Source organism: Macrobrachium nipponense, chromosome 11 (assembly GCF_015104395.2).
Source record: "Macrobrachium nipponense isolate FS-2020 chromosome 11, ASM1510439v2, whole genome shotgun sequence".
In the NCBI taxonomy this organism is placed as follows: domain Eukaryota; kingdom Metazoa; phylum Arthropoda; class Malacostraca; order Decapoda; family Palaemonidae; genus Macrobrachium; species Macrobrachium nipponense.
In genome coordinates, this window is record NC_061087.1 from 52,640,043 (window position 1) to 52,664,523 (window position 24,481).

At 38.1% G+C, this 24,481-nt stretch overlaps 1 protein-coding gene across 1 annotated transcript; it reads right to left on the reverse strand.

Annotated features, from left to right (window-relative positions):
• Positions 1 to 1,932: 1,932 nt before the first annotated feature.
• On the reverse strand, positions 1,933 to 23,764 carry LOC135208675 (uncharacterized; the record flags this gene model as incomplete). The annotated part of the gene is made up of 2 exons (XM_064241111.1): positions 1,933 to 2,565; positions 23,285 to 23,764. Coding segments are annotated over 2 exons (1,113 nt in total), but the record flags the coding sequence as incomplete, so codon positions are not given.
• Positions 23,765 to 24,481: the final 717 nt, after the last annotated feature.

The window sequence follows — 24,481 nt, forward strand, 5'->3', positions numbered from 1 at the left end:
ATTTAGTCCCCATTTTCCCTCTACTTTAACTTCATGTGTTCTCACTTCTTTCTCATCAAACTCAATTGCCTTATATATATATATATATATATATATATATATATATATATATATATAATATATATATATATATATATATATCCTAGGGAGAGAGAGGGAGGTAGATAAAGATATTATATGCAAAATTAATGCTAACGATTGCACTTGCTTGCACATACCACTGGATGTTTCCCATGCAAGAAAAATCGTCCCTTTCCTGTCCCTACTGACCTGACGTATGTTAGAACACTGGACCTCGATGGGAAAATAGGTTAGGAACAGGAGAGGCGAGTACAAATTCTTTGACATTCATTCACAAAGATACAAGATACGTAGTATTGTTTTACTTTCTTCAGAATGTTTCTGAAAATAATAAACATGTTACGCTAAAGACAATTCGTTGTCAGTGAAATTGCTCTTCCCTCTGCTTTTGCTCAACTATAATAGCCAATTTCTACAAACGATTTGTTCAACGATAGATTTTACAGATATCCGAAGTTTCTCTCACTAAAAGACATCGTTTTAATTAAGACTTAGTTTTTAAACAGCGTCAATACATTTGACGTGATCCATCTCCAACGTTCTCAAATAGCTTTTTTTGATGAATGCTTTCTATTATTCAATTCGCCTTGTGATTCATGCAACCCTTGATAATAATAGTAATCAATATGATGAGTGGAACTGTTCAGTGGAGAAACAGTTCAAAGCAAATATTCAGAATGGGATGCGGAGGGACTGTTAAACTTGTTTGAATAATTCAACAATGAACAAATAACAACTGTAACAAGAACCAAAGTCTCGTTCCAGTTTTGTTTACTTTTTCTTTTGTAATTCTTAGCTACTACAATTTAATTCACATTATTCTTAGTTCGCATTTGTCAATCACTTTTACAACACCGATCTTTTGCTTATTGTATTTTGATTTTGAAAAGTGTTCCATTCTTACTTGTTTACAATATCAGTGGATGTTTAACATAAATGTAATTTGTCCATATTGTCTTGTCTTGCCAAAGTTGAATCTCTTAAAAGTTCTTATGTGAACAGTCAGTCAGTCACCTGTTACGGAGCCTCAGGTAGGAAGGAGTCCTGAAAACCCTGCTCGCAGTCCTTTAATTTCCTGTAGTATTTGATGCTCAAAACCCTCATTCCGTTTTGAAAGATGCAGCATCGGGGCTTCTCGTTTGGAAACGGTAGACGAGTCACGTCCTTATTTCCTTGTCTGTATGGGACTTCGCAGACTCCTGATCTGGTTCAATGGTACCTACTACTTTTGCTAAGACAGCTCCACCTATTGTCAGGTCCTGAATTGTCAAACACAAGTAATGGTTACAGCTACAGTTTATTTATGTTTCTGGCCGATGACCAAACGGCGATGATATTAAAAACAAAATATGTTCAGGAGCTCTGATGGATGACCGGTGGGTGTGCCATCCTTCCAGGCACTGCAGTCGCGAATGATCTCCTGACTTCTTGACTCTAGAAAAAAAACAAAGACTGTTCTGGAACTTCCAGACGATAGAAACAATGCTGCTTGGCCACCAGCCTTTCAAACGTGGTTTTGGGAAACTGACCACTTGACATCCTAAAGAAGGACGGAGAAAAAACATAGTCGAATTCACAGTTTTACTCTCAGATAACAAAACAAATATTTGTATACAGTCTAACAAAGCTAAACAGTAACTGAAATGACAGCTGGCGAGACAGACAGCTGAAAATGCAATATGTGTTCACTTACATTGTGGATTTGCTGTTCACTGTTAGCTTAAATTCAAAATTGCGCAACATGACCAACAGCCATTCAGTCTTCGGAAGGACGGAGGATCATTTCGGTCTTAAAATAAAACATTCGTGAGACCTGACTGACGCAGTGCTCTCTCTCTCTCTCTCTCTTTCTCATGTTGGCCACTGATACAAAGTGCTGGGAGGAGTCACGGTTCCTCCTGAGTTGGTTCCTGATCCTGGTCCTGGAGTCGGCCTTCCGCCACCAGTTCCACCCCCTCCTGGCAACGGGGTTGGCCGGAATCCGCCACCCCCCCCAACCCCACCTCCTCCTCCCCCTCCTGTCCCTCCTCCAATGCCACCAAAAGACCCACCACCGACTCCTCCCCCCCGCCACCTCCAACACCCCCACCACCCCCAAATCCTCCGCCACCACCAACACTTCCACCGCCCAACAGCACCGCCGCCACCTCCAACACCCCCGCCTCCACCTCCAACACCCCCGCCACCTCCAACACCCCCGCCTCCACCTCCAACACCCCCGCCTCCACTCCAACACCCCGCCGCCACCTCCAACACCACCGCCGCCACCTCCACCTCCGCCGCCGCCCCACCCCCACCCCCACCACCCCCTGTTCCTCCCCCTACAACGACTCCGATCTTCGAATTAAGATGATAGAAGTTGGAAGCAGTGGAGCAGTCGAAGTTGAACCACCAGTCGCACACAAAATACTGCTGGTTGAAGATGGTTCCGTTGGGGCACAGGAAGGAATGCATTCTGCTCGGCCTCTCACAAATGTGGTACACCTGCAAAGGCCAAACATTATCCATAAGACTTAAGACAACAGATGTATGGTACACTAATATTTACTACTACATTCATTTCTGTTAGGCATCAGTAACACACAATTTTCTCGTCATCCAGCCTCTCAGGCAGATTCTGGCTAAAGATTCTCTTTATTTACTGTACACTGCCTTAAAGCCACTACTTCTAAACCACACACAAATGCACACACACACACATACTCTATATATATATATATATATATATATAATATATATATATTTATTTATTTGTGTGTGTGTGTGTGTGCGCACACACACACACACACACACACACACACACACACAACACACATATATATATATATATATATATATATTATCTATATATATATATAATTATATATATAATATATATGGAATCAATGTCTGAAATTGTATAAACTCAACAGATTAATAATACAAGAAAACAAAAACGTAACAAGGGCACACATAAGCCGTAAAATTCACACAAAAATTCCATATAGTGTCGATAGGGAAAAACGGAGAAGCTAGGGCCGATAATGATGAACTAGATGATCCCAGATGCCGGACACCAACCGACCTTACCCGCACGAGTGAATGAATCTGTTTATCCCCCAGACAGAGCACAGGGCAAAAGTTGCGGTCAGAGATTTTAGCGAGTCATTCAATAGAGGTCATAGGTTTACCGAAAATAAGGACTAATAGAAATGTAACCTCGCCTTGTGGCCTTTTGAGCGCCGTTACATTAACTCAATAACAGCCATGGAACGAAATATATAGGAAAGGCGAAAGGGAAGGAGTCCGTATCTGGCATAGAATGAAAGACCATAGTATTATAGCACATGAAAATGACTCAGGGCGAGGAGCAGCAGCGGAAGAGAAGGCGCCAAGGAGATTTGTGGAAGTGATCGCATGAGGGTCTCGAGGGATTTGCGAACTTGTATACATTTTTGAGCGCCCAAAAACTAAGCATGAATTCAATGTCCAAGTTTACCGACTCATGAAAGTTATCAAGTACCGTTTAAGACAAAACTCGGTTACTACTACCCAATTAAAGGTGGAAAGTTCCTATGGTTTTGAGACTAGAAATAAATGTATTTAGGGAAACATATTTTATTTGACAACCAAGATTTAATATCATTTTGTATCTGCAAGATAGCTGACATCTAAGCACGATAAGTTGAGAGCAAAGAATAACACAACCAGCGAACTGTACTTGATAAGTGAATGCCCACCAGAAACATATCAGTTTTGAACTTCTTTCCAAAAAAGCGGTCATGAGTGGGGACTTTCACGCAAGTCTCTGTTCTCTCACTGTGTGAATCTCGACAGAATGATCTCGCTAAATTTCAGAACATACAACAGCAAGAGTTTACCTATAAATATGGGAAGGTCATTTGTTTTGCCCCTAAATGATTCACTGCGCAACAAAGTTGAAATTTGCGTGGCCTCAGCTGAGATGCATAGAAGAACAGGGATGAGGTATCCCTATCAGATAGTTGCCGAATTTGGAGAAATGCAGTTAGCCGCCTTTTAGATAAAATATATACCTATATTCGGCTTCAACTTCTGAAAGGGTTTCTCCGGAGAGTATTGGTGAGAACTTGAACGTTGCGCAGCCCCTCAAAATAATTGGCTGATTTTCCTATTATCAAAGAATCTGATGAGACAAAAATGGAGTTAGTAAACTGGGAAACACAAATTAAGATGAAGAGGGTCGGTTTGAATCTTAAGAAACTTAAATTTAAATGGAAGAAACGAAATGAAAACCATTTTGAAGAACGTAGCCACCAGCTTGTAAGCACGAAGAAATAGTCCAGATTTAGCAAGGAAAAGTCTCTCAAGAATGTAATCATGAACAGGAAAAAAGAGGAGCTCAATATTTGTTATGGAGAAGCGTCAGTGACACTAGGACTAGGAGGTAACACCACCTTTAAAGAGCAAAATGGGTCAATTTCAAAAGGTCATATAAAATGGTCATCAATAGCAAGGTAGAGACTAGTTTACATTGTGCAGGAGTTATTTACAAGCAATACTTTAGTATCACGGTCTTTTGCTCAATTGTCAGAAATATTGACGATCAAATAAGTGGAAACAAGATCTAAACTGACCCAGTGGCCGAAACTCAAAACTTAGTCGTTCAAAGGAAATGTATGTCGAGGTGACCCACTAAAGAAATATTGCCCCTTTGACTCACCATTGACAGATCTGCAAATTGAAACATCTTAACAGGACGGATGATGTAGACATTACGAAATGGTGTCTGTAATGTCTTCCCTTCAGTCCCCAGCTGCAGCCACTTCCTAGACCTTTGTTCTACCTCCATCCTCATTCCTTCCTACAACCTTGCTCTCTAACCTCTCTAACATTTACTTTGCCTGACAGCAAGGTTTCATACCAGTTTCGTGTTGACATCCATATACTTCGTCTTCTTAATTTTCTGGATTGTTTTTATCTTACTGTCCAACCATTCCAACACGCTATTTTCACTGTCATAATTGCTGAATGGCTGCAAGTGCCCCAGTGCTTGGCTTGGTAACCTAGATCTCATAAAATCATATCAGATAAACAGGACAAATGGTTGAGCAAATCATTGAAGAAATAAAAAAAAAATGTGTTCACGGGATTCAGCATTAAGGAACTTGCTCGCAAGGTCGAGAAAAATGAATGATAAAAGTGTGAAGAGTGAAGTAGGGGATCCCAGGATACTTCGGGAAGGTCAGCTGGGAACACAGTCATATGTCGCCTCATGATTTGGTCAAGTCCTCTGATGTCCTGTCTATTACGATCATTGATGCAGGCCATAGATATTTGATTGGAAACTATTTGGGTTAAAAATGTATGAAATCTAATACACTTAAGGAAAATGTTAGGTTTTTTAAATATTTCATCAGAGCCTTATGTACTTTGTCAATGTTTTCACAATGTCAGTTCACAAAAATTGATCTCAATTGAAAAATAGACCAGGATTAAATCTTTTGATGTAAAGTCGGCTTCTTCAACAAATCTGAAAATCACCAGATATGCTCACCACATGCAAATGAATGCATGTCGTGGGTATTCAGTAATATACATTGCAAAGAGCACTCATCACGCCAAAAAATGTGTTTTATGAGAATGCAAGTTTGACACAAATTGGAGTTTGCTAACTAGCAAACCATTTCATGAAATGGAGAGTAACTGCGGCCAAAGAAATGAAAAGGCGGATGATTATCAATTTCTCTCAACATGCAGTCTAGCGAAAGAGTCTCGTGATCTTTCAAAATGTTAAGATTAACATTACCGAAATGCAAAAATCTTCTTTTTAAAGCTAATTTTTAGAGGTCATTTGAGCAATACATGTCTTACATTTCCCACTACCGAGGAGAGCTCTTTACTCAATTTGTTGCCTCAGCTGGAATGAAGACGCTACGTCTGTTTCTTGCAGCTTCAAGGATAATGGCAGGATACTTTTATGACAATCAGACCCATACATATAATTAGCCATGGAAACTTTAGCTTTTTTGGCAAATTAATTGAAAAGGATAATGTAAAGGTAAACAGAAGCTGTCTGGAAGTGATCTTGTCAACCTATGTTTCTAACAAAAGATTCATCGTGAGCTCTGGCGAAAGTTTGGAAAAGATAATAAGCCACAGAACAAGAATGAGGCCTTTTAGATAAAAACTATCAGCAAAAGACTTTCTATGGTAAATTAAATTAAGGTCCATCTACAACTGTCTTTACACCTCCAGTTGAAAACCACTTTGGACAGAGTCAGCAGACTCTAAAACCAAGAGGACTCCAAATGAAAATCACCCTGCAGAGAGAGAGAGAGAGAGAGAGAGAGCCTAGGAAAGGTGATAAGTAAATAAGTATAAATGTAATAGAAAATAAAACTGTAACGTCTTCATTAAGGAGACATCAGCAGGAAGCAGGTAAGAATTTGTAACTAACTTAACCATTTGGAGATCAGAAGATTCCTCAATGCACCAAGAAACTATTTGACATTTTATTCATAGCCAAAATAAACCACCTACAGCTGAATAATATTATACCAGATACTTGATAACATCACTCTGAAGCAGCAGCCTGCCTAGTGTTGCAGCAAAGTAGATATGACAAACACACAATGAACTCACTTGTAGTCTACGCCACAAGTCAACATCAAAAGTCGGAAAAATAAACTTGACTGATGAAATAATTCTCTCCAAGAGTCTGAGATGAGCCAGCGCCCAAAGACCGCACTAGAGAACAGTACTCCAAACAAGGAAGGAGAAAAAGAATTGAAAAACCAGCTTCATGAGAAAACATTCTAAAACATTTCCGCAAGATACTCATTTTCAGAAGAAGAGGGGAAGCAGTATTCTGTGTGTGGTTCTCAAAAGTAAATTTCTTATCAATCGTTTCATCTAAAAACTTGCAAGAGTCACTTGCATGCCACACTGCATGCTACCATTTATCTGAAAATCAAAATACAAAGGTTAATGTGTTCAGAGTTGACAAACTCTCCTACTTTGAGTTTTATCAGTTAAGCTTCATACCATAAAGCTTACTCCTTTTATGAATATGATCTCTGTTTAAAGATTCTGCAACCATACACCTAAGCATGGGCGCCCATGGCATATTTTCGAAGGGAAGCCAAATCTTAATTAATGCATACTTTGATAGTCTCCGGTATCAAGCAGACAAACACTTTTGACCCTTTGAACTAGAAGGTTCATTAAAAGATAAGAATCAGTGCCTGTATTGCTTTAATGGATAGAGGTCATTTTATCTATCTATCTATCTATCTATATATTTATCTATCTATCTATATATATAGACAGATAGATAGATAAAATTATCTATTATATAGATAGATGGATAGATAGATAAAATTACTTTATGTATGTATTTATATATATATATATATATATATATATATATATATATATATATATATATATATATATATATATATATATATATATATATAGTATGTATATATATATTATATATATATATATATATATATATATATATATAATATATATACAATATATATATATATATATATATATATATATTATATATATATATATATATATATATATATAAAGGTTTTTTGCCACAAAGGAAAAAATGAAAAAGCGAGATAGTCAAGTACTTTCGGTCCTGTTCGGGGCCTTTTACTGAGGGCCTCAGTAAAGGGTCTGAACAGGACCGAAAGTACTTGGCTATCTCGCTTTTTCATTTTTTCCTTCGTGGCAAAAAACCTTTATTTATACATAGCATCACGTTTTATATACTTCGTGATAAAGTTATTCATATATATATATATATATATATATATATATATATATATATATATATATATATATATATATATAAATATATATCATTATATATTGCTACTTTCAAAATGCATGTTTTCCCTCTTTGAAATGTCTTGTAGATTGTGTAACATTTTTTTCAGATTCCTAGATAGCTTAGAATAGGATTTTAAAAATGTGTGTTCAAGATTTCCGCATTACGTGTTTATAAAAGAATTGTATACTTAATAACGTAAAGAGAGAGAGATCTCCGTTTGCTTCTCTAATCTGTCATCACGTGTGATAGCGAGCGAACTCGACTTCTGTGTTGTTGTCAAAACATGTCAATTTTAATTGTTGCCCAGCCTCCGTCTCAATCGAGTCGGGTACGTCTTTCTTTTTTTTAACAGACTGGACTCATACGCGTATATCTTTGTCAAGTCCCATGTGGGTATTGCACATTTTGTATGTGAGATTGCATCAGTTTCGAAGATTCGAGAAGCTTTCGTGCCAAGAACGTTTTGCATCATCTGCCTAGCCCAGTTTCCAAAAAGGAAGAGATTTCATTCGATCATAGAACCTCGAGGCAGTTAGATCTCCCTCTCTCTCTCTCTCTCTCTCTCTCCCGCGACATCATTGAGATTATATTAACGTAACGTAAATTGGTCACTCGTAACGTTTTAGAATTTCATGTTTGATATTTCTTAGAATTTATTTAGTGTTATTTAGTTTCTTTTGTGGAATCTGAACAGACATTATTTCGTAACGGCGCCTGGTTTTTGTGAAATTGTGTAAGACAAAACTGCAACAGAGAAAGAAGTTGGTATACCAAAAAGGTAAAGTGTTATATTTTTATTAGTTGCAACTAATAATGGTTAGGAACTGTGTTTAACTAATAACTAAAAGTTAATCAGAAAAGTGTTTGGTTAACTAATAACTAATAACGGATAGGAATTGTGTTTAACTAATAACTAAAAGTTAATGGGAAAAGTGTTTGGTTAGGTAACAACTAATAACTAATAATTGATAGGAACTGTGGTTAACTGATAACAGATGTTTACGAAGGTTTGGTAAAAACTGTTGGTTACAGGTGTTTTGAGTGAAAAAGATTTACACTTTTACACATTGCTGATTTTTTTTGTGTTTGTGTCTGTTCCATTGTTTGTGCACTTATTCATTTTCTTATTGAAGTGTGTCATTTTATTTTATATTTTCATTTGCATTCACAATTTAATTGACTTAGTTATTTTCATTGCTTTATCATTACACATTTATTTAAATTTAACACTTGTGAATTAATTTGCATTTACTTAGAATTCTTTTCAAGTTTTATTATTGTTTAGTACTTGTGAATTAATTTCTGATTTCAATTATTGCCTAACACTTTTGAATTTTGATTGAATTAATTTTCTTGAATTTTGTGATGAATTAATTTTGATTTAATTTTACTTAATTTGATTCAAGAATTAATTAAACTTTACTTTGTTTTCAAGTAACAGTAATTTTCCCTGATATTGTGAATTTCACTTATAAATTTTGAATTTAATAATAAATTTTTGTATTTAAAATTTTTATAAGTGTTTTCTTTATCTTACACCAGTATAAGTATATTTAATTATGATTATATTTATGTTAGGTAGAAACATAGAGTGGTAATTGATTTGCTTTCCTTCAATTTTCTTGAAGTGACTTAGAACCAGGCAAGTACTTAGACTTCTGAAATCAGGGAAATACTTAGACTTTTAAAGTTGTTGATGGAGTGATGCCCTTTGATTAATTTGATTACTTACAAGATTACCTCACACCTGTTTTGATGAACTTAGTCTGATTTTCTGCAATACTGGTAATTGTTAAGGGATCACTGTTGCCTTTAGAGTATTCAGTCGTTTAAACGTGTTATGAGGGTTCAGGTGTCTGGCTTTTGTGAGGTAATATTTGATGCATGGTAACCAGATACTTGGCACATCGTAACAATATATATATATATATATATATATATATATATATATAGATATATATAATATATATATATATATATATATATATATATATATATACATATATATATATATATCTATATATATATATTATATATATTATATCTATATATATAAATATATAAATATATATATATATATATATATATATAATATATATATATAATATATATTATATAATATGCGTGTGTGTGCATGTATTTGTATTTATGTATGTATGTATGTATGCATGTATTATGTGCAGTGACTAATTTAAGTGAAGCAAGATGCGATAATGAAAAAAGATAGAGAAAGTTACATTGACTTTCTTTTCAATAGTTCCTTATACTGTGTAACTGAAATTAAACATTTCTTAAAAGTATGACGCTGCTATACTCTGCATCTCGGGGAGGGAAGTGGCCCCCTTGTCCCCACGTGTGGCGGCGCCCATGCACCCACCTAGGGCACAGGGAAGGAACATCACCTAGAGTAGTAGCAACACCAGCGTATGCGATCAGTTTGTCCTTCAGACCTACCTCATGTCACCAGTATAGACCTACCTCATGTCACTAGTATAGACAGTTAAATAGCAAAGGTCCAAGAACACCTGAAAGGGTATTACTAAAGTCACTATATTGGCCATCATCACAGACCCTTTTGCTTCTTCCTATTAAAAATCAACTTAAAATATTAATAAAAGATACACCATGCAATTAAAGGCTGCACTAAAATCTAAACCAACCATGCCTGCCTCTGCACCTTCATCAAGAGCACTCTGCTAGATAAGAGATACTGACAAGAATGGATCACAAATACCAAGGCCAGGGAGTAGGCTATTATCTTTGTCAAACCTAGAAAAACACCTAGAGATAAGGTTCTCAAAATTCGTAGATAAAACAGGGGTAACAGATCAGCCTATATTCAAAAGGGTAAGCAGCAATGTTTTCTTTCCTCCAAACGGAAGAAAAAGTTGAAAGTCCAACTATCTTTCAGAAAACAGAGGTATCTTAGGAGCAATGAAATCCGCTGTCTTAAAAAATTGGGAAAGATCACAAAAGGGTTGATGCCTCTGTAGCTGCCAAGCCCCAGTAGCAAAGTTTTCATTTCTCTAGGTCTGAAGGCCACTGAATGCAACTAAGGTTCTAGAAAGCATGACTGAGGTAACACCAAGGACTCGCCAAAATGTTTCCTCACGAGGACCTGAGCTATAAATTCTGCATTCTGTTTAGGACAATAAACAGCAATTCTGTCTGGTCCTGCAAGGAAAGACATACCAGAATCAACTTAAAGAGTGATGACTTAAGGGCTGACCTCCACATACAGTTGCCACCCATTGAGAGAAAGATTGCACTTCACGTCCTTATTAGTAGGGTCAAAAACTCAAGTTCTGTTACCAATCTCTGACTAGTGAAGTTTGAAGGTTGATTTTGGAACTTTAATGCATTTGCATCAAAATAAGCTCCTATGCCAGTCTGGGAACCCTGGCCACACTTCAGGAGAGGGATATATATATATATTATATATATACTAATATATATATATATATTATATAATGTATATATATATATTATATATATAATATATATATATATATAATATATATATAAATTATATATATATATATATTATATATATATCGGGTATCTACTGCTAGGGATTCAGAGCCGATGAAACACTGTTTTTCGGCAACAACTTTTTATCAAAACATCGGATAAAAGTGAAGGTGGGCAAGTGTATATTTTATAACCCTACCTAATTTATGCAAGTGGGTAGCCTACTCTTTAGTACCTAAGTTCGAGAAAAGGATCCAAAAATCATTCATGACATAAATAAAGACGTCATGAGCCTCCTCCCATCCATCAGGTAGGCAGTTAGTCACTAACAGTCTACACTTCAACAAATTAGATAATGGCCAGAAGGGTATGAAATTGTCCCTGTGGTTCCAAGACTTCATCTTTGCTACGGCTTGCCACTTTCTATACAAACGAGAAGACTTGTGGCAAGATTTACTATAAATAGTTTTCGATCCAGAATGAGGCCTGGATGTAAAGTCGGCCATGTTGTAGGTCAGCTGTGTTGTGGAAAAGCGACGCCCGCAGTCATGATAAGAACGATTTTTCAGAAATATGCAATGATGTTGTACCTATTAATCGTTTAGATGGTAAACACTCGCAGTGTGTTTGGGTGTCACAATAGGTCAAACAGAGACGACAAATCTTATTATTCAGTCGCCGCTGTTGTGAGAAATCAAGAAGAAGAAACTCCAAAGATCAGTGAAAGGAGGAGAGCTGAGTGGATCTCCAGGAAACACAGGGCTCACTGAGAGTCCTCAAGACAAGAAAATCTTCACAGATCACTTCATTAGTGATGAGTGTTATTAATTATTAGTGTAACTAGTGATAATGGTGAATAATTAAAGAATCCTGGGGCATAATTATTTCACAAGGTAATTCACTAAGAGCCGCTGCGTTCTCTGTCAAATGGTAGATGTTTTAGAGCCGCTAGGAAGTTATTTTGGTCAAATCTTGTTAAGACTGGTATTAAATATCAAAATTGCAAACAAAGAGCCAGTGTTGTCGAAAATTTCCCCCGACTGGGTAGGTTGTATGCCTCAATAATTGGGTGGGATGATGATGATCTGGCCTGAAATTAAACTATGTAAATTCAACAAAATACACGAACTGAAAAGAGGTCTCGCGCCAACGGACTACTTAGAAAGGAAATCAATTTTAAAACAATTGACAACGAGGTCCCAAATACACACAAAGGACAAGAAATGAAAGTTTCAATAATCCGTGGAAAAATCCCATGTCACACCACAAACCATTATTTGGGCAACATTTCGCCTATTTGATTTCTTCAATATCAGCATTCATATGAACTTTTACCATAATCCATATGTCCAAAATTGCATTCACCACTTAAATCTATGGAAGGATGTTTATTAAATCGCATCTGAAAGTGTAACAACGGCAACTGTCCCTTGTTATATACAAGATTCAGTTTATTTCTATATATCTTCCATGCACTGCAGGTTCCAGAGACTCAGTGTAATCAATTTTTTGTTCAGGAATTGTCCTTACTTGCTATTTTTCGTGATATGGTTCATAATTCCTTAGAATAACAACAAATTTTGTTATTTCCTTTGTTTACAATGCTGTGACATCATAGGAGAGTCCTCTATAGCATGAATAGGTAATTATTTCTATAGTGGGTAATGGTGACTTGGCAACACTTGTCTCTTGCTGCAGCAACTAGAAGGCTTTAGTGTCGGATCCTGAGGTAAAACAAAACAGATTGTCTTTTTAAATTCCCGCCCTGAATGGATCTAGATCTAACAAATGAGCTATAGAATGGTTCATTATGTGGATTAATTACATACACTGAATTATTCGTAAAGTAGAAACAATATGAATATCAAGAATATGGAAGAATTCCAATCTAATAACTTAGTCCCAACTATAACCAAGAGAAAGAGAAGGTCAATTCAATTCCCCCCAAATACCCCAAGTAGGCGGAGCTTTGCCTACCTCCTTCTAGCATCAGCAGGTGAATTGCCATGATGAGCAGGTACCTCTAAGGTACGTACATAATTACCCCTGGTGGGAGGCGACTCCACCCAATTGGGTAGACCTTGTCTCTCTTAGCCTTGGTCCCAACAACTGCGTTTGAAGTTGTGATGAAACCTCCATAAAATAATAATAATAAAGTTATTGAGAATGATAATGCGATCAGAGGGGCAATGACAAATCCTACTCGCCATCAATGGTATCGTTGAAGCTGAAGCCTAGGATGGGTACTAATATCAGTTAGCGATTACGCACTTGGCAATTGCTCAGAGCCACAGTGAAGAGACGTTTCATCAATATGCAAACTTCCCTTTACTGTGGGTGGAGCCTCATGACGTCATAGATTAACATCACTATTGTGTTCAAAACTCTTACCTGCGATTTTGATGGCTCTGTTGTAGGAAACTCACTTTTACTCTGATAAGTACCAGAACTATTGAACTTAAGCACTAAAATCCGTGCAAAAATTAGGTAGGGTTATAAAACATATACTTGCCAACTTTCACCTTTATCCGATGCTTTGATAAAAAGGTGTTGCAAAAAACAGTGTTTTATCGGCCCTGAATCCTTTAGTAGATACTTTTATTTATTCACATTGTAGTTAACTTGTCTATTCAAAGCCAAAAACATAAGTGGAGAAACAAATGAAGAAATTCCATTGCCTGGGAACGATCCATACTCAAATTCAGATTATCAGAATTAGGTGACTGTGTTGTAGGACTTTGTAAACTAAGAGTAAAGTTAACAAGGTTTTGTTGGTTTTCTCTCCTCCCTCTCATAACACAAAACAAAACAGTTACAACAAGCATTCTGACACTGCCTTCCATATTCACCACAAAAAACTCAATACTACATTGCTTCCTTCTCATCCAAAAAGTAACTTTTACCATAAAGGTTAACATCGTCCTTCTTCATTCTGTTCAAAGCTAAGTTGGAATACTTTTCTTAGACTAGTTTGGCATCATGAACAATTTTTAGTGTTCTGGCATAATTAAGAACAAAATAACTAATCTTAAACTCAAAATGTGTGATGTAGATTACAACTCATCTTGAAATCTTCAAACAAATATCTGCGTCATTACAAGCCGTCAGCTTGACCCTGAACATGAAAAATACTCACAAGACCCTGATCTCTGATATTTTGCACACACCAAATTGAAATATTCTAAAGTCAATCACCATAATAAACCTGTTATTGAGGTAACATCCAAAACCAAACTAAAATGTTTTTATCATAATAAAACATTCCACTATAAAGCATAGTGTCCATTATCTTTTATGACAAAAATATTACAATGAAATATATAGCGACATTCTGACAGTTCATTGTCTTTATATCGCATTGGTATCTGACTTTGGTGAACAGAATGAACTGATATGGGAGTGCCACCCACTGAGGCCTGTCCACGATTTATATGGGTTGAAATGGGAGTGCTGGGAACAGGAGTTGGTCAATAGCTAAGGGAAGGTTTGGTTGGATCTATTGACAGACAGACTATTGCCATGTTCTGGCAAAGTATGTGGTGTCCCATATCACCCAAATATGTGTGCTGTAATCAGTTTTTTTGTGCAATTAGTTTCATTATAGCCACTTCAAAGTATTAACAATAATAAATAATCCACAATAAATGACAACTATTGATTCTCCAGGGACAATGGGCCAAACAAATCTGTTGCAGGATACTGGCATGCTGCATTTGGCAGTGGCTGAACCATAGGTTCCACTGGTGTACAAGTGAGCAACTACAGCTTTTTTTTTTATAAAGTTTAACAAATTCCCAGTCCATACAAGTTCACCAAACTTTTATCACGAGTCTGCACTTGGTGTACTAATGCCTTGGTGTCCTTATTGGTCAAATCACAACATTCTGGCTCTGAGCCTGAAAACTTAGAGTTTATTTTTCACATGTTTGCACTATGCACATTAGCATCATTCCTGTCACCTGCCACCATACATTTTTGCAATGCAACTAAGTCTTAATCTTAGCATGATGCTTTGTCAAAATCTTGAAAATGTATCATTTAGCATACCAGCAATGACCACCTCGCACACATAGTCAGCAGTGCCACCCTTTTCAATAGAATCTCTCAAACCAGGGTTGTTCAGGCAAGATAGGCGATCAGAAATTTTTGAACAGCCAGGTCTGTAGTTCATATTGAAATCAAGCACTTGTCTTCTGAAAATCCATTTCTCATCATGTGCAGTAGGCTTGGACTTTAGGCCATTGTCTGTTCCAGCAGCTTAGGGCTGGTTTCCAATTCAAAGGGTAGATAATAAAATACAAGCTAAAATATTTGCAGTCCCATATTCAAGTTACATTCCTTCTCAGACGGGCTGAATATGATAAAATGGGTTCTGCAATCCACTTGAAAGTGAGTCACTGTCCTACACTGTGTTAGACACCAGTTGTTTGAAGTTTTGAAAGCCTGCTGCTACTCACTCTTCAAAATGAATTCGGTTTCTTTTTCACATAAGTCTGAATAGATTCCACTGTTAGCCAACTGTAAGAATAAGCTTACCTCACTCAATTTCTAGGTTGGCACCACACCTTCAATTACTAGTCAGCTTGTGACCAAAGAAGGTTAACTTCTTCAGTTAAAAATCACATTTCCTCCAGTTGAGGGTGAGTCTGACTTCAACCAGTCGATCCAAGAATGTATGTGGTCTTAGGTCAAGCTCAGGCAATTCACCTATTTGTCCACCCTCTATAATTCAATAGGCAGTTTTAGTTGTCTTTCAATAGCCCCATTTTCCCATTGAACAATTGTGGATAATTACCCAGTATGTCAATCTCAATTACCTGAGCTACACCAGTTTCCGAGCCAACTCGTAAGATGCTCAGCATTTCAGCAGTCTGTACTGAGGAGTGATTTTCTGAAAAGATAGCTTTAAAGTGAACTTTTTCAACACATGTAAAACATGTCTTGCTCTGGGAGGGCATGTGTTTGACGTCAACATGTACCACAGGCAAAACAGTAAATTCTACAGCTCACTTCTTGAGATGAACCAGAATATGTTACTGATTTTAGTTCTTATCTGCAATGATACTGTGTAAGCTATAATCATAATTTTATGAAAAAGAAATATTAGACAAAGCACTTAATACTTGATGAAATTAGCATATTTTTACAACTGTCATTTGGAAAAAATGGCCCAAACAGGGTCGGAAATATTCACTTTCAATTTCCTTTGCAGAGCAAACAGCTACTTCCGTTCGTCCACTTGAGTGTGGGTAATGAGCTAATGAGAGTTGAGGTTTCAACCCACATCTCTAAAAATCTGTTATCTCACCATTTGCTAGGTTCCTACCCCCATCTGTGCATATTTCCTCCAGCAAAACATTCTTTTCATCTCAGGGATAAGTTTCGATGATGTCAGGCCATTGGCAAAGTGCAACACACTTCCAGCCAGCTAGTCAACCTGTCAGCGTAAGCTAAATATAATCTGTTTTCTAAGTAAAATAGTCAGCCACAGTCTTTTGAAAATTATATTTTGACTGTTGGGTAGGTAAAAAAGGTTCTTGTTGTTGGGAGGGTGCACGTACATTTCATGTCTCACATTCAGTTCTTTGAAACTTTAAGTCCCTTTCCATTACAGGCATGATTGCAGACTGCTCACAACTTTGCTTCCTAAGTCACTGGGCACCAACAGATGAATATGTTACCAACTCACCAACATGGCTGAATCTCTCTTATGTCTGAATAAATGGTTTCGATGCAGATTCTACTAAATTTCTACTTCTGGGCCTGTCATCCTCTTGAACTCTTTTCAGCAGTAGCGGGTAATCTGCATCCTCACCAGCATATCTCTCACCAACCTGACTGTCAAGAACAATAATGTCATTCTCTGTGCCTTGCAATGATGCAATCACCATGGCAGACGCCCTAACATCCACATCTTCATCACCTATGATATTTACGTCATCTGGGGTAGCCTTAAGACTCAGGTATCAAAATAAAGTGCTAGGAGCTGTATTTTTCTTGCTAGCAATATATTTCAATGTAAATCTGAACTGCAATGTTTTTCTCTTTCAACCAGAAAAGCCTTGGATTGTCAATGTGCTTCAATTCATGACTACCAAATAGTTTAACTAAAGGACACTGATCTGTCACAAGCATTGAATTTGGGCACCTCAGAAAAAATAGGCGTGCCTTTTTCAAATACAAGACAACAACCGCTGCCTCACCCTCAATAGAAGCATAATTCATTCCTCACTAGAGAGATGTGTATTGTCACGTAATGCTAATTTCCAGACACCCTTACAGCAACAGGCTATTGCATCTTGCAGACACAGGTGAATGTATTCCTGTCCCAAAGATGGCCTTGTTCTGTCTTCATAATAACATTCAAAATAGCCTCGAATGCATCTTTTACTTTGAGAGCTGTCCATCACTCTCTGGAAAACTGGGCATCAATGGCACTTCTTAACTTTTCTTCAAAGTTTAATCTGATGTTCAGCATAGCCTCATACCAAGGTATCCTGCTGAGCTTCAGTGAATCATCCATCAATCTTCTCCATTCTCAGAAAGGGACTGCAGTCATGGCATACTTGTATTTCTTGGGGGAAAAAGGTTTGCCATGTGTTCGTCTGGGCACTGTTCCCCCACATTGGATAGGATGGCTTTTCAATTGCCTCTGTAATTGTCCTGAAACCAGTCCCCAAGTCCTTCTTTAGGAGTGCTGTGCCTGGGGTGGGCCAATCTTGCTGTTCTTGTAGTAACCCCAGGCGATGGCCTCGCAAACCTGCTCATTGTGTCGTAGGTCAGTCTGGATCACTGCACCATGTAGGATGGTAATGATATATGGGGCTTTCGTCTGCAAGACTTCTTATTAACTAAGATTAAGCACCATGATGGTTACACATTGAATGAGGGACAACACTGTCATGCTGAAAGTTTAGTGGGCAAACATCGGTAGTGTGCGACTGATACACATACCCCCTCGACAGTGGTGGAATTCAAATATTTTATCAGCAGGTTCTATGACAAAAAGTAAGTGAAATTTGCTCCACTCAGGCAGACCTTCTCCACCTTCTAATAGATGACCCAAGATAGCTCCCCATAACCCCTGCCCTGGTTCAGGAGCACAATGGCAAGTACCATCAAGTGGTAGGCTCCCTCCAGCTTCAATGTGGGAGACTCCAGAAGTTCATGCAAAAGAAAGGCTTTTCAGAGCAAGCTGCTAGAGCAATCTCAGACACTCTGTGGCCTTCAACTGCCAGAGTGTACCATGGGAAGTGGATGGTCTGTTGTAATTGCTGTGAGTGGGACTACAATCCACTCAAGACCATTGTAAGAAAGATAATGGACTTCCTGGTGTATCAGCGGGAGGATTAAACCCTTTGCATCACCACAGTAAAAAGCTATAGTCACCTTGGCTCACGTCTTCAAACCAAGGGGGATTGACTTGTTAGATTCCTGGGAACTTTCCCCCATCATCAAATACTCCAAGAGGAGGTGCCCGCCAAGGGGACTGAGGTCCCCGGAGTGAAACATGACCAAGGTCCTTTTCCTCCTGAGGAAATCTCCCTTCAAACCTCTCAAGAAAGCTTCAAATAGGGACCTGACCTCCAAGACTATCTTCCTCCTCACCCTCACTTTGGTCAAGAGAATGGAAGAGCTTCATGGCATAAGGGATTATTCCAGCTAACAGATTTCAAAGGTGGTGGGGGGTGGGGGAATGTGGAAGAAAAAGAAAGCACTATAAAAATTTACCTAATATTTTACTATATACGTATAGTTATTTTTAGTAAAAACCACACTAAATTGTAAAATAGTTATCAAACAATAAGCCCATATAAACTACAAAAATGGAAAAGAATTACTTGAAGATAGGCTGCATATGGCTTGATGGGATGGTGAGGAGATGGGTACAGATTGGTAGGATAGGCTGAATGATGTGTAGAAGATAAAATTTCTCTGGTAGGATGCCAAGTCTTGAAAGCCCAGGTTTTAGTCAAGAAGAGGTGTGAGAACTGGTGCTGGCAAATGGGCTAAAGTATAAGTCAATTGTTGGCTGTCTTGCATTCTGCCATTTTTCTTGCAGCTAATCCCCATGGCATGCAGCAGCCAACAAAATCTTGTGTTGTTTGATATTGCTTTGATCCATGTTAGTATTATAATCTGCAGGCAGTTGAAGATGCTCCTGAATAAGTGCCAAAGCATGAAACATAGTCTTCAATCAATGATTGCATTGAGGTATTCCAACCTGCAATTCCTGTGCATCTTCTCCTCCTCCTTCTTCTTCAGCTATTTGCTTCTCCTCCCATTCCAGCAGATCCTCACCCGTTAATTATGTCTAACCTATGAATAAATTCACTGCTGTTTTCCTCATTCATCTCTCATTATGGCTTCAAGTTAAAAGGAGACACATCTACCTCATTCCTCCCTCGTACCCAAGCAGATAAAAGGACTGAAGTCAGGAAAAGTGTGGACCAATCAGGACAAAGGTTCTTCCACAATGACTGTACACACACTGCACTGACACCTCTTGCCACAACTCCTGAATGAAATTAAGGATATCCCTCCATTATTGTTATGGAGATCATAAAGCTCATCTACAAGCTGAATTAGAGACTTTGTATTGGGAGGCAAGAATGCTATTTTGATGTTTGAGTAAAGGTCAGTGAGGAGAGGTGGATGGATAGAAGTGTTGTCAAGAACTATGAGGATACAGAAGGGGGTATCTTCTGAGATGCAGTATTTTTCTAATTCATCTTGCATGCCACTGCTTATGTAATCCTGCATCATTCTTGTTGCCACCCAACCTCTGGCATTTGTATACACGTACACAGGCATGAAATTGTAGTGGATTTGCTTCAAGGTCTTTAGACTATGGGTGTGATATACTGCCACTGGCTTCAATTTATGTTCTGCCATGTCAACCCCAAACATCAACATTGTTCAGTCATTCACTGTCTTGAATCCTGGTGCTGTCTTCTCTTCAACTGAGATGTAGGTCCTGCAAGGGATCTTTATCCATTAAAGACCCATCTCATCAAAGTTGAATATCTTTCTGGCTTCATAACTCCCCTCCTCAATTATCATCTTCAAGATTGCAGGACATGAAGCAGTTCTGGGTAAGCAGAAACACACTAGTCACTGACAATTTTATCATGGAATCCTAGGTGAATCTTATATTGGCAACCCAACTCAAACTTTGTCGTACAGGTCTTCATAAAGGCTTAAAGATTTTTTCTATATCTGCTCTAGAGCTTACATTAATATTATTTTTATTTTGGTTCTGAATCCAGATTCCAAGCATTGTTTTCATTCACTCAGACAACACTAGTAAGATGTTTTCACAGTATCTACAGGAACACGAGGCAGTATACTTACATAATTTTATTTTATTTATTTTCTTTCTTTTGCTGTTGTCCTAAATCGTGTGACATGTGGTCTTACTGAGGCCTAAAACCATTTTGATACATACTGTGGTCTCACCACAATCATACCACTTCAGCACTTCCATGTTAATTTCCAAAGAAATTGATGTTTTGGAATGCTTAGCACTAATTCAATTACTACCAGCATTAGCCGGTCAGTTGCCATTCGTTGTTAAATGAAAAAGTATCAGTTAAGACAGAAAAAAATGCAATTTCACAGCAATGGACACCGTGTCTGAATGAATGTATTTAATAGGCAGCTATTCCAATTTGATACACACGCATTATTTAGAACTGTTGCATGAAAATCCATTTTCTTTTTTCTTAATCATCTTACACGTTATGTCAAATTTGCATATACCCAAGACACTCAAATCCAGAAGTGACTGTGCTGTATAGGGAATTATAGTAAACAAAGTACCGGCGACATTCATCGGTACCACCTCATCCATCATCATACCTAAGTGTGCTTCAACACACCAAGTTTCGGCAGATTCCACTGATGTGGCATATTATTTTCAAGTTTTCTTTTGACTTATTAATAGGCCTAGAATCACACATTCGGTAGGCCAAATGCAAATCGTCATACATTCTACAAGGTTTACCAAACTTATGGTATGTCTAATATTTCAATACTATATCTTATAATTAACAGCTATTACTACTTCCTATTTCCTGCAAAACAGTAGTGTAAACAACAGCAAGTACTGATATAAACAGCAAAATAAAAAAAACAGGTGTTTGCTGACATTAGTTGCCATCATGATTGCACATTACTTAAGAGTTATGTTACAGTTTTCACTTGCAAATTCTCAGTGAGGATTTCCATAAGTAAAAGCAACATAAGGCTTTTTCATCCTTCACACACTTGAGAAGGTCTTAAGAAAGTCTACCGCTAAAATAAGCTGCAGGTTGTAGAAGAAACTATTTGATTTTTGCAAATGGATACCATCAATGTAACAGCCTAACTGGGGCCATCAGTTCACACATGCACATTTTGGCAGTTCACCCAACAAATCTGGCCACTTCCCACCAAAGTGATAGGGGTGACTTAGTTTTTAATCAGTTTATAAAGCCTTCTGGTGTTTAAAATTTTGGATAGGGGATTAAAAACTACACTGCATCATATATATGTTAAGACTGAATACATTCCTGTACAAAATCATCCACCAATGGATATAAGCTGGATTCCTAAATGTGTAAACAAGCACCCACAGAATACTTTCTATGGGCTTGTAGAAGCAGTGAGAGAAATCAGTTGCATCACATGTGGGCTCTCTTGATTCTTTCTTTCTAAATCCAGAGGCAGAATATATTCAAATGTTGGAAATAACTTAGGATGATTCTGGTTTGTCAAGGATAGTAGCAGTGACATCATACTCAATGTAGTGGAACCATAATGCATTAACAAACTGGGCACTGTTACCTCTCTCTCTTTGAATTATTCTTTTCGATACACCACACTCCTCATTGAATAATGATACTAATGAAATCCAGAAGAGGTAATGTGAGTCTGTCAGTCACCAAAAAAACATGAATGTCTGGTTTGTCACAGTTTGTAGATCAGACACTCGTCAGATCATGACATATCATAAGAGAACGGACTATCAGAAAATTTACTTTGAATCAGATAAATAAGAGATCTTCTGGAAACAACGAAATTAGACATAAGATTTATCTTTTCCTTAAGAAGATATTTGTCTGAAGCTCTCAGACAGTTTATTGTCATATAAAATCCAATCATACCACAGTCAAGAAACCATGGCCAGTTCTCTCCTTTTCCTGACTTCAAATTTTGTATTGGTGGATTTACTTGTGGGTGGATAATTATTAACGCATTCTACATTTTATAGCATCATGCTATAGCATCTGACCCCAATAAAATATTGGTGAGGATCGAAGGGAAATATGTGTTCAACAAGATGATTTTAATGGGGTTGATTTTATTAGTTCGAATATCAAGTGTGGTTGTGTTTGTTCTCTAGATACTTATTCAAAATGTTTTTATCTTAAACTGGTCTATCTCAATACTAAGAAGCTAAGTTTGAGCCACATGCGGTGAGTTACATGTTAATATCTAGGAAATTTTAAAAGATTTTCATTAATGTTAGAAAAATTGCAAAATATTAATTATGGATAGTTGTTCAACCTTGAATAAAATCTGACTACCTATTATTCTCTGTGTATCTGTTTATGTTTAGCTAAGCATAAAGGGCTGCCAAATTAGTAGTATTATTTAAGAAGCTGTTTGCATGAAGGAAACAATTTGCAAAGCATGCAAGTTGAAAATAATCATAACTATGTACTGAGGTAAGGCATTCTAATGTATTCTATATTTGCAGAGTGACTTGAAGAGTTTACATAGATTTCTAAAAATCGCTGTATTATCTATAAAATCTCCAAAAGTACTGCATTTCCTGTCACCAATACTAGATTCAAGAGAATAATACTACTGATTAGGTGACCCAACAGATATGACGAGGTGACACCAAGCACAATCCATTTGCAGAGCACTTACTTGGCATCTGGCTGCTGGAGACGTATCTGCATAGTAACCGGGTTGAGAGCCCTGGCAAGAGAAGCCAGTATTTGGGATGAAGGCGAGTAAAGGGTAATCATTTCCTGGCACTCCTCCACCTGGAATAGCTGCTGCAAATCCCATCATAGCACCCCCTCCTCCACTTCCGCCACTGCCTCCTCCACCAAAACCCCCACTACCCCCTCCGCTTCCGCCACTGCCTCCTCCACCAAAACCCCCACTACCTCCTCCACTTCCACCACTGCCTCCTCCACCAAAACCCCCACTACCTCCTCCACTTCCACCACTGCCTCCTCCACCAAAACCCCCACTACCTCCTCCACTTCCACCACTGCCTCCTCCACCAAAACCCCCACTACCTCCTCCACTCCCACCACTGCCTCCTCCACCAAAACCCCCACTACCTCCTCCACTTCCGCCACTACCAAACCCACCACTTCCTCCACTGCCTCCTCCACCGAAACCTCCACTACCTCCTCCAGTCCCACCAAGCCCTCCACTACCTCCTCCAGTCCCACCAAACCCTCCACTACCTCCTCCAGTCCCGCCAAACCCTCCACTACCTCCTCCAGTCCACCGCCAAACCTCCTACCTCCTCCAGTCCGCCAAACCTCCACCTCCTCCCCAGTCCCGCCAAACCCTCCACTACCTCCTCCAGTCCCGCCAAACCCTCCACTACCTCCTGAGCCTCCAAAACTTCCACCTCCGCCTCCAGAACCCACACCATATGTATAACCTGTGTTTCCTGATCCAAGCTGCTTGCCTATTACTGTGGAAACAAGTTGAGGGTTGGCTGTGGTGCCTGTAAATGGTCCATTAACTAAAGTTACCAGGTTTCTAGGCAATGGGCTGACAGTAAATGCTGTTGGACTAGCTGCAACTGCCAAAGGTTTCGGTGTAACAATGAATGCACTAACATCAGCGACTGTCAATAAAGGATTTGATGCAAAAGTGTTATGTCTGTTGAGTTTATCACTGAGAGAGGAATTCTGATCACTGTCGACTCCAGCAGCGCGATTCAGACTAAACTTAGAGAAAGTTCTGAGGAAGTGGTTGTTGTGTCGAGATCGCAGAAGGGTGCTACTTGTCATTGTGGCTGCAATAGTACCTGAAAAAGAAATTTATTTTATTCAAAGATATATCAATAACTAAAGTAATGGGTATACATCAATTTAT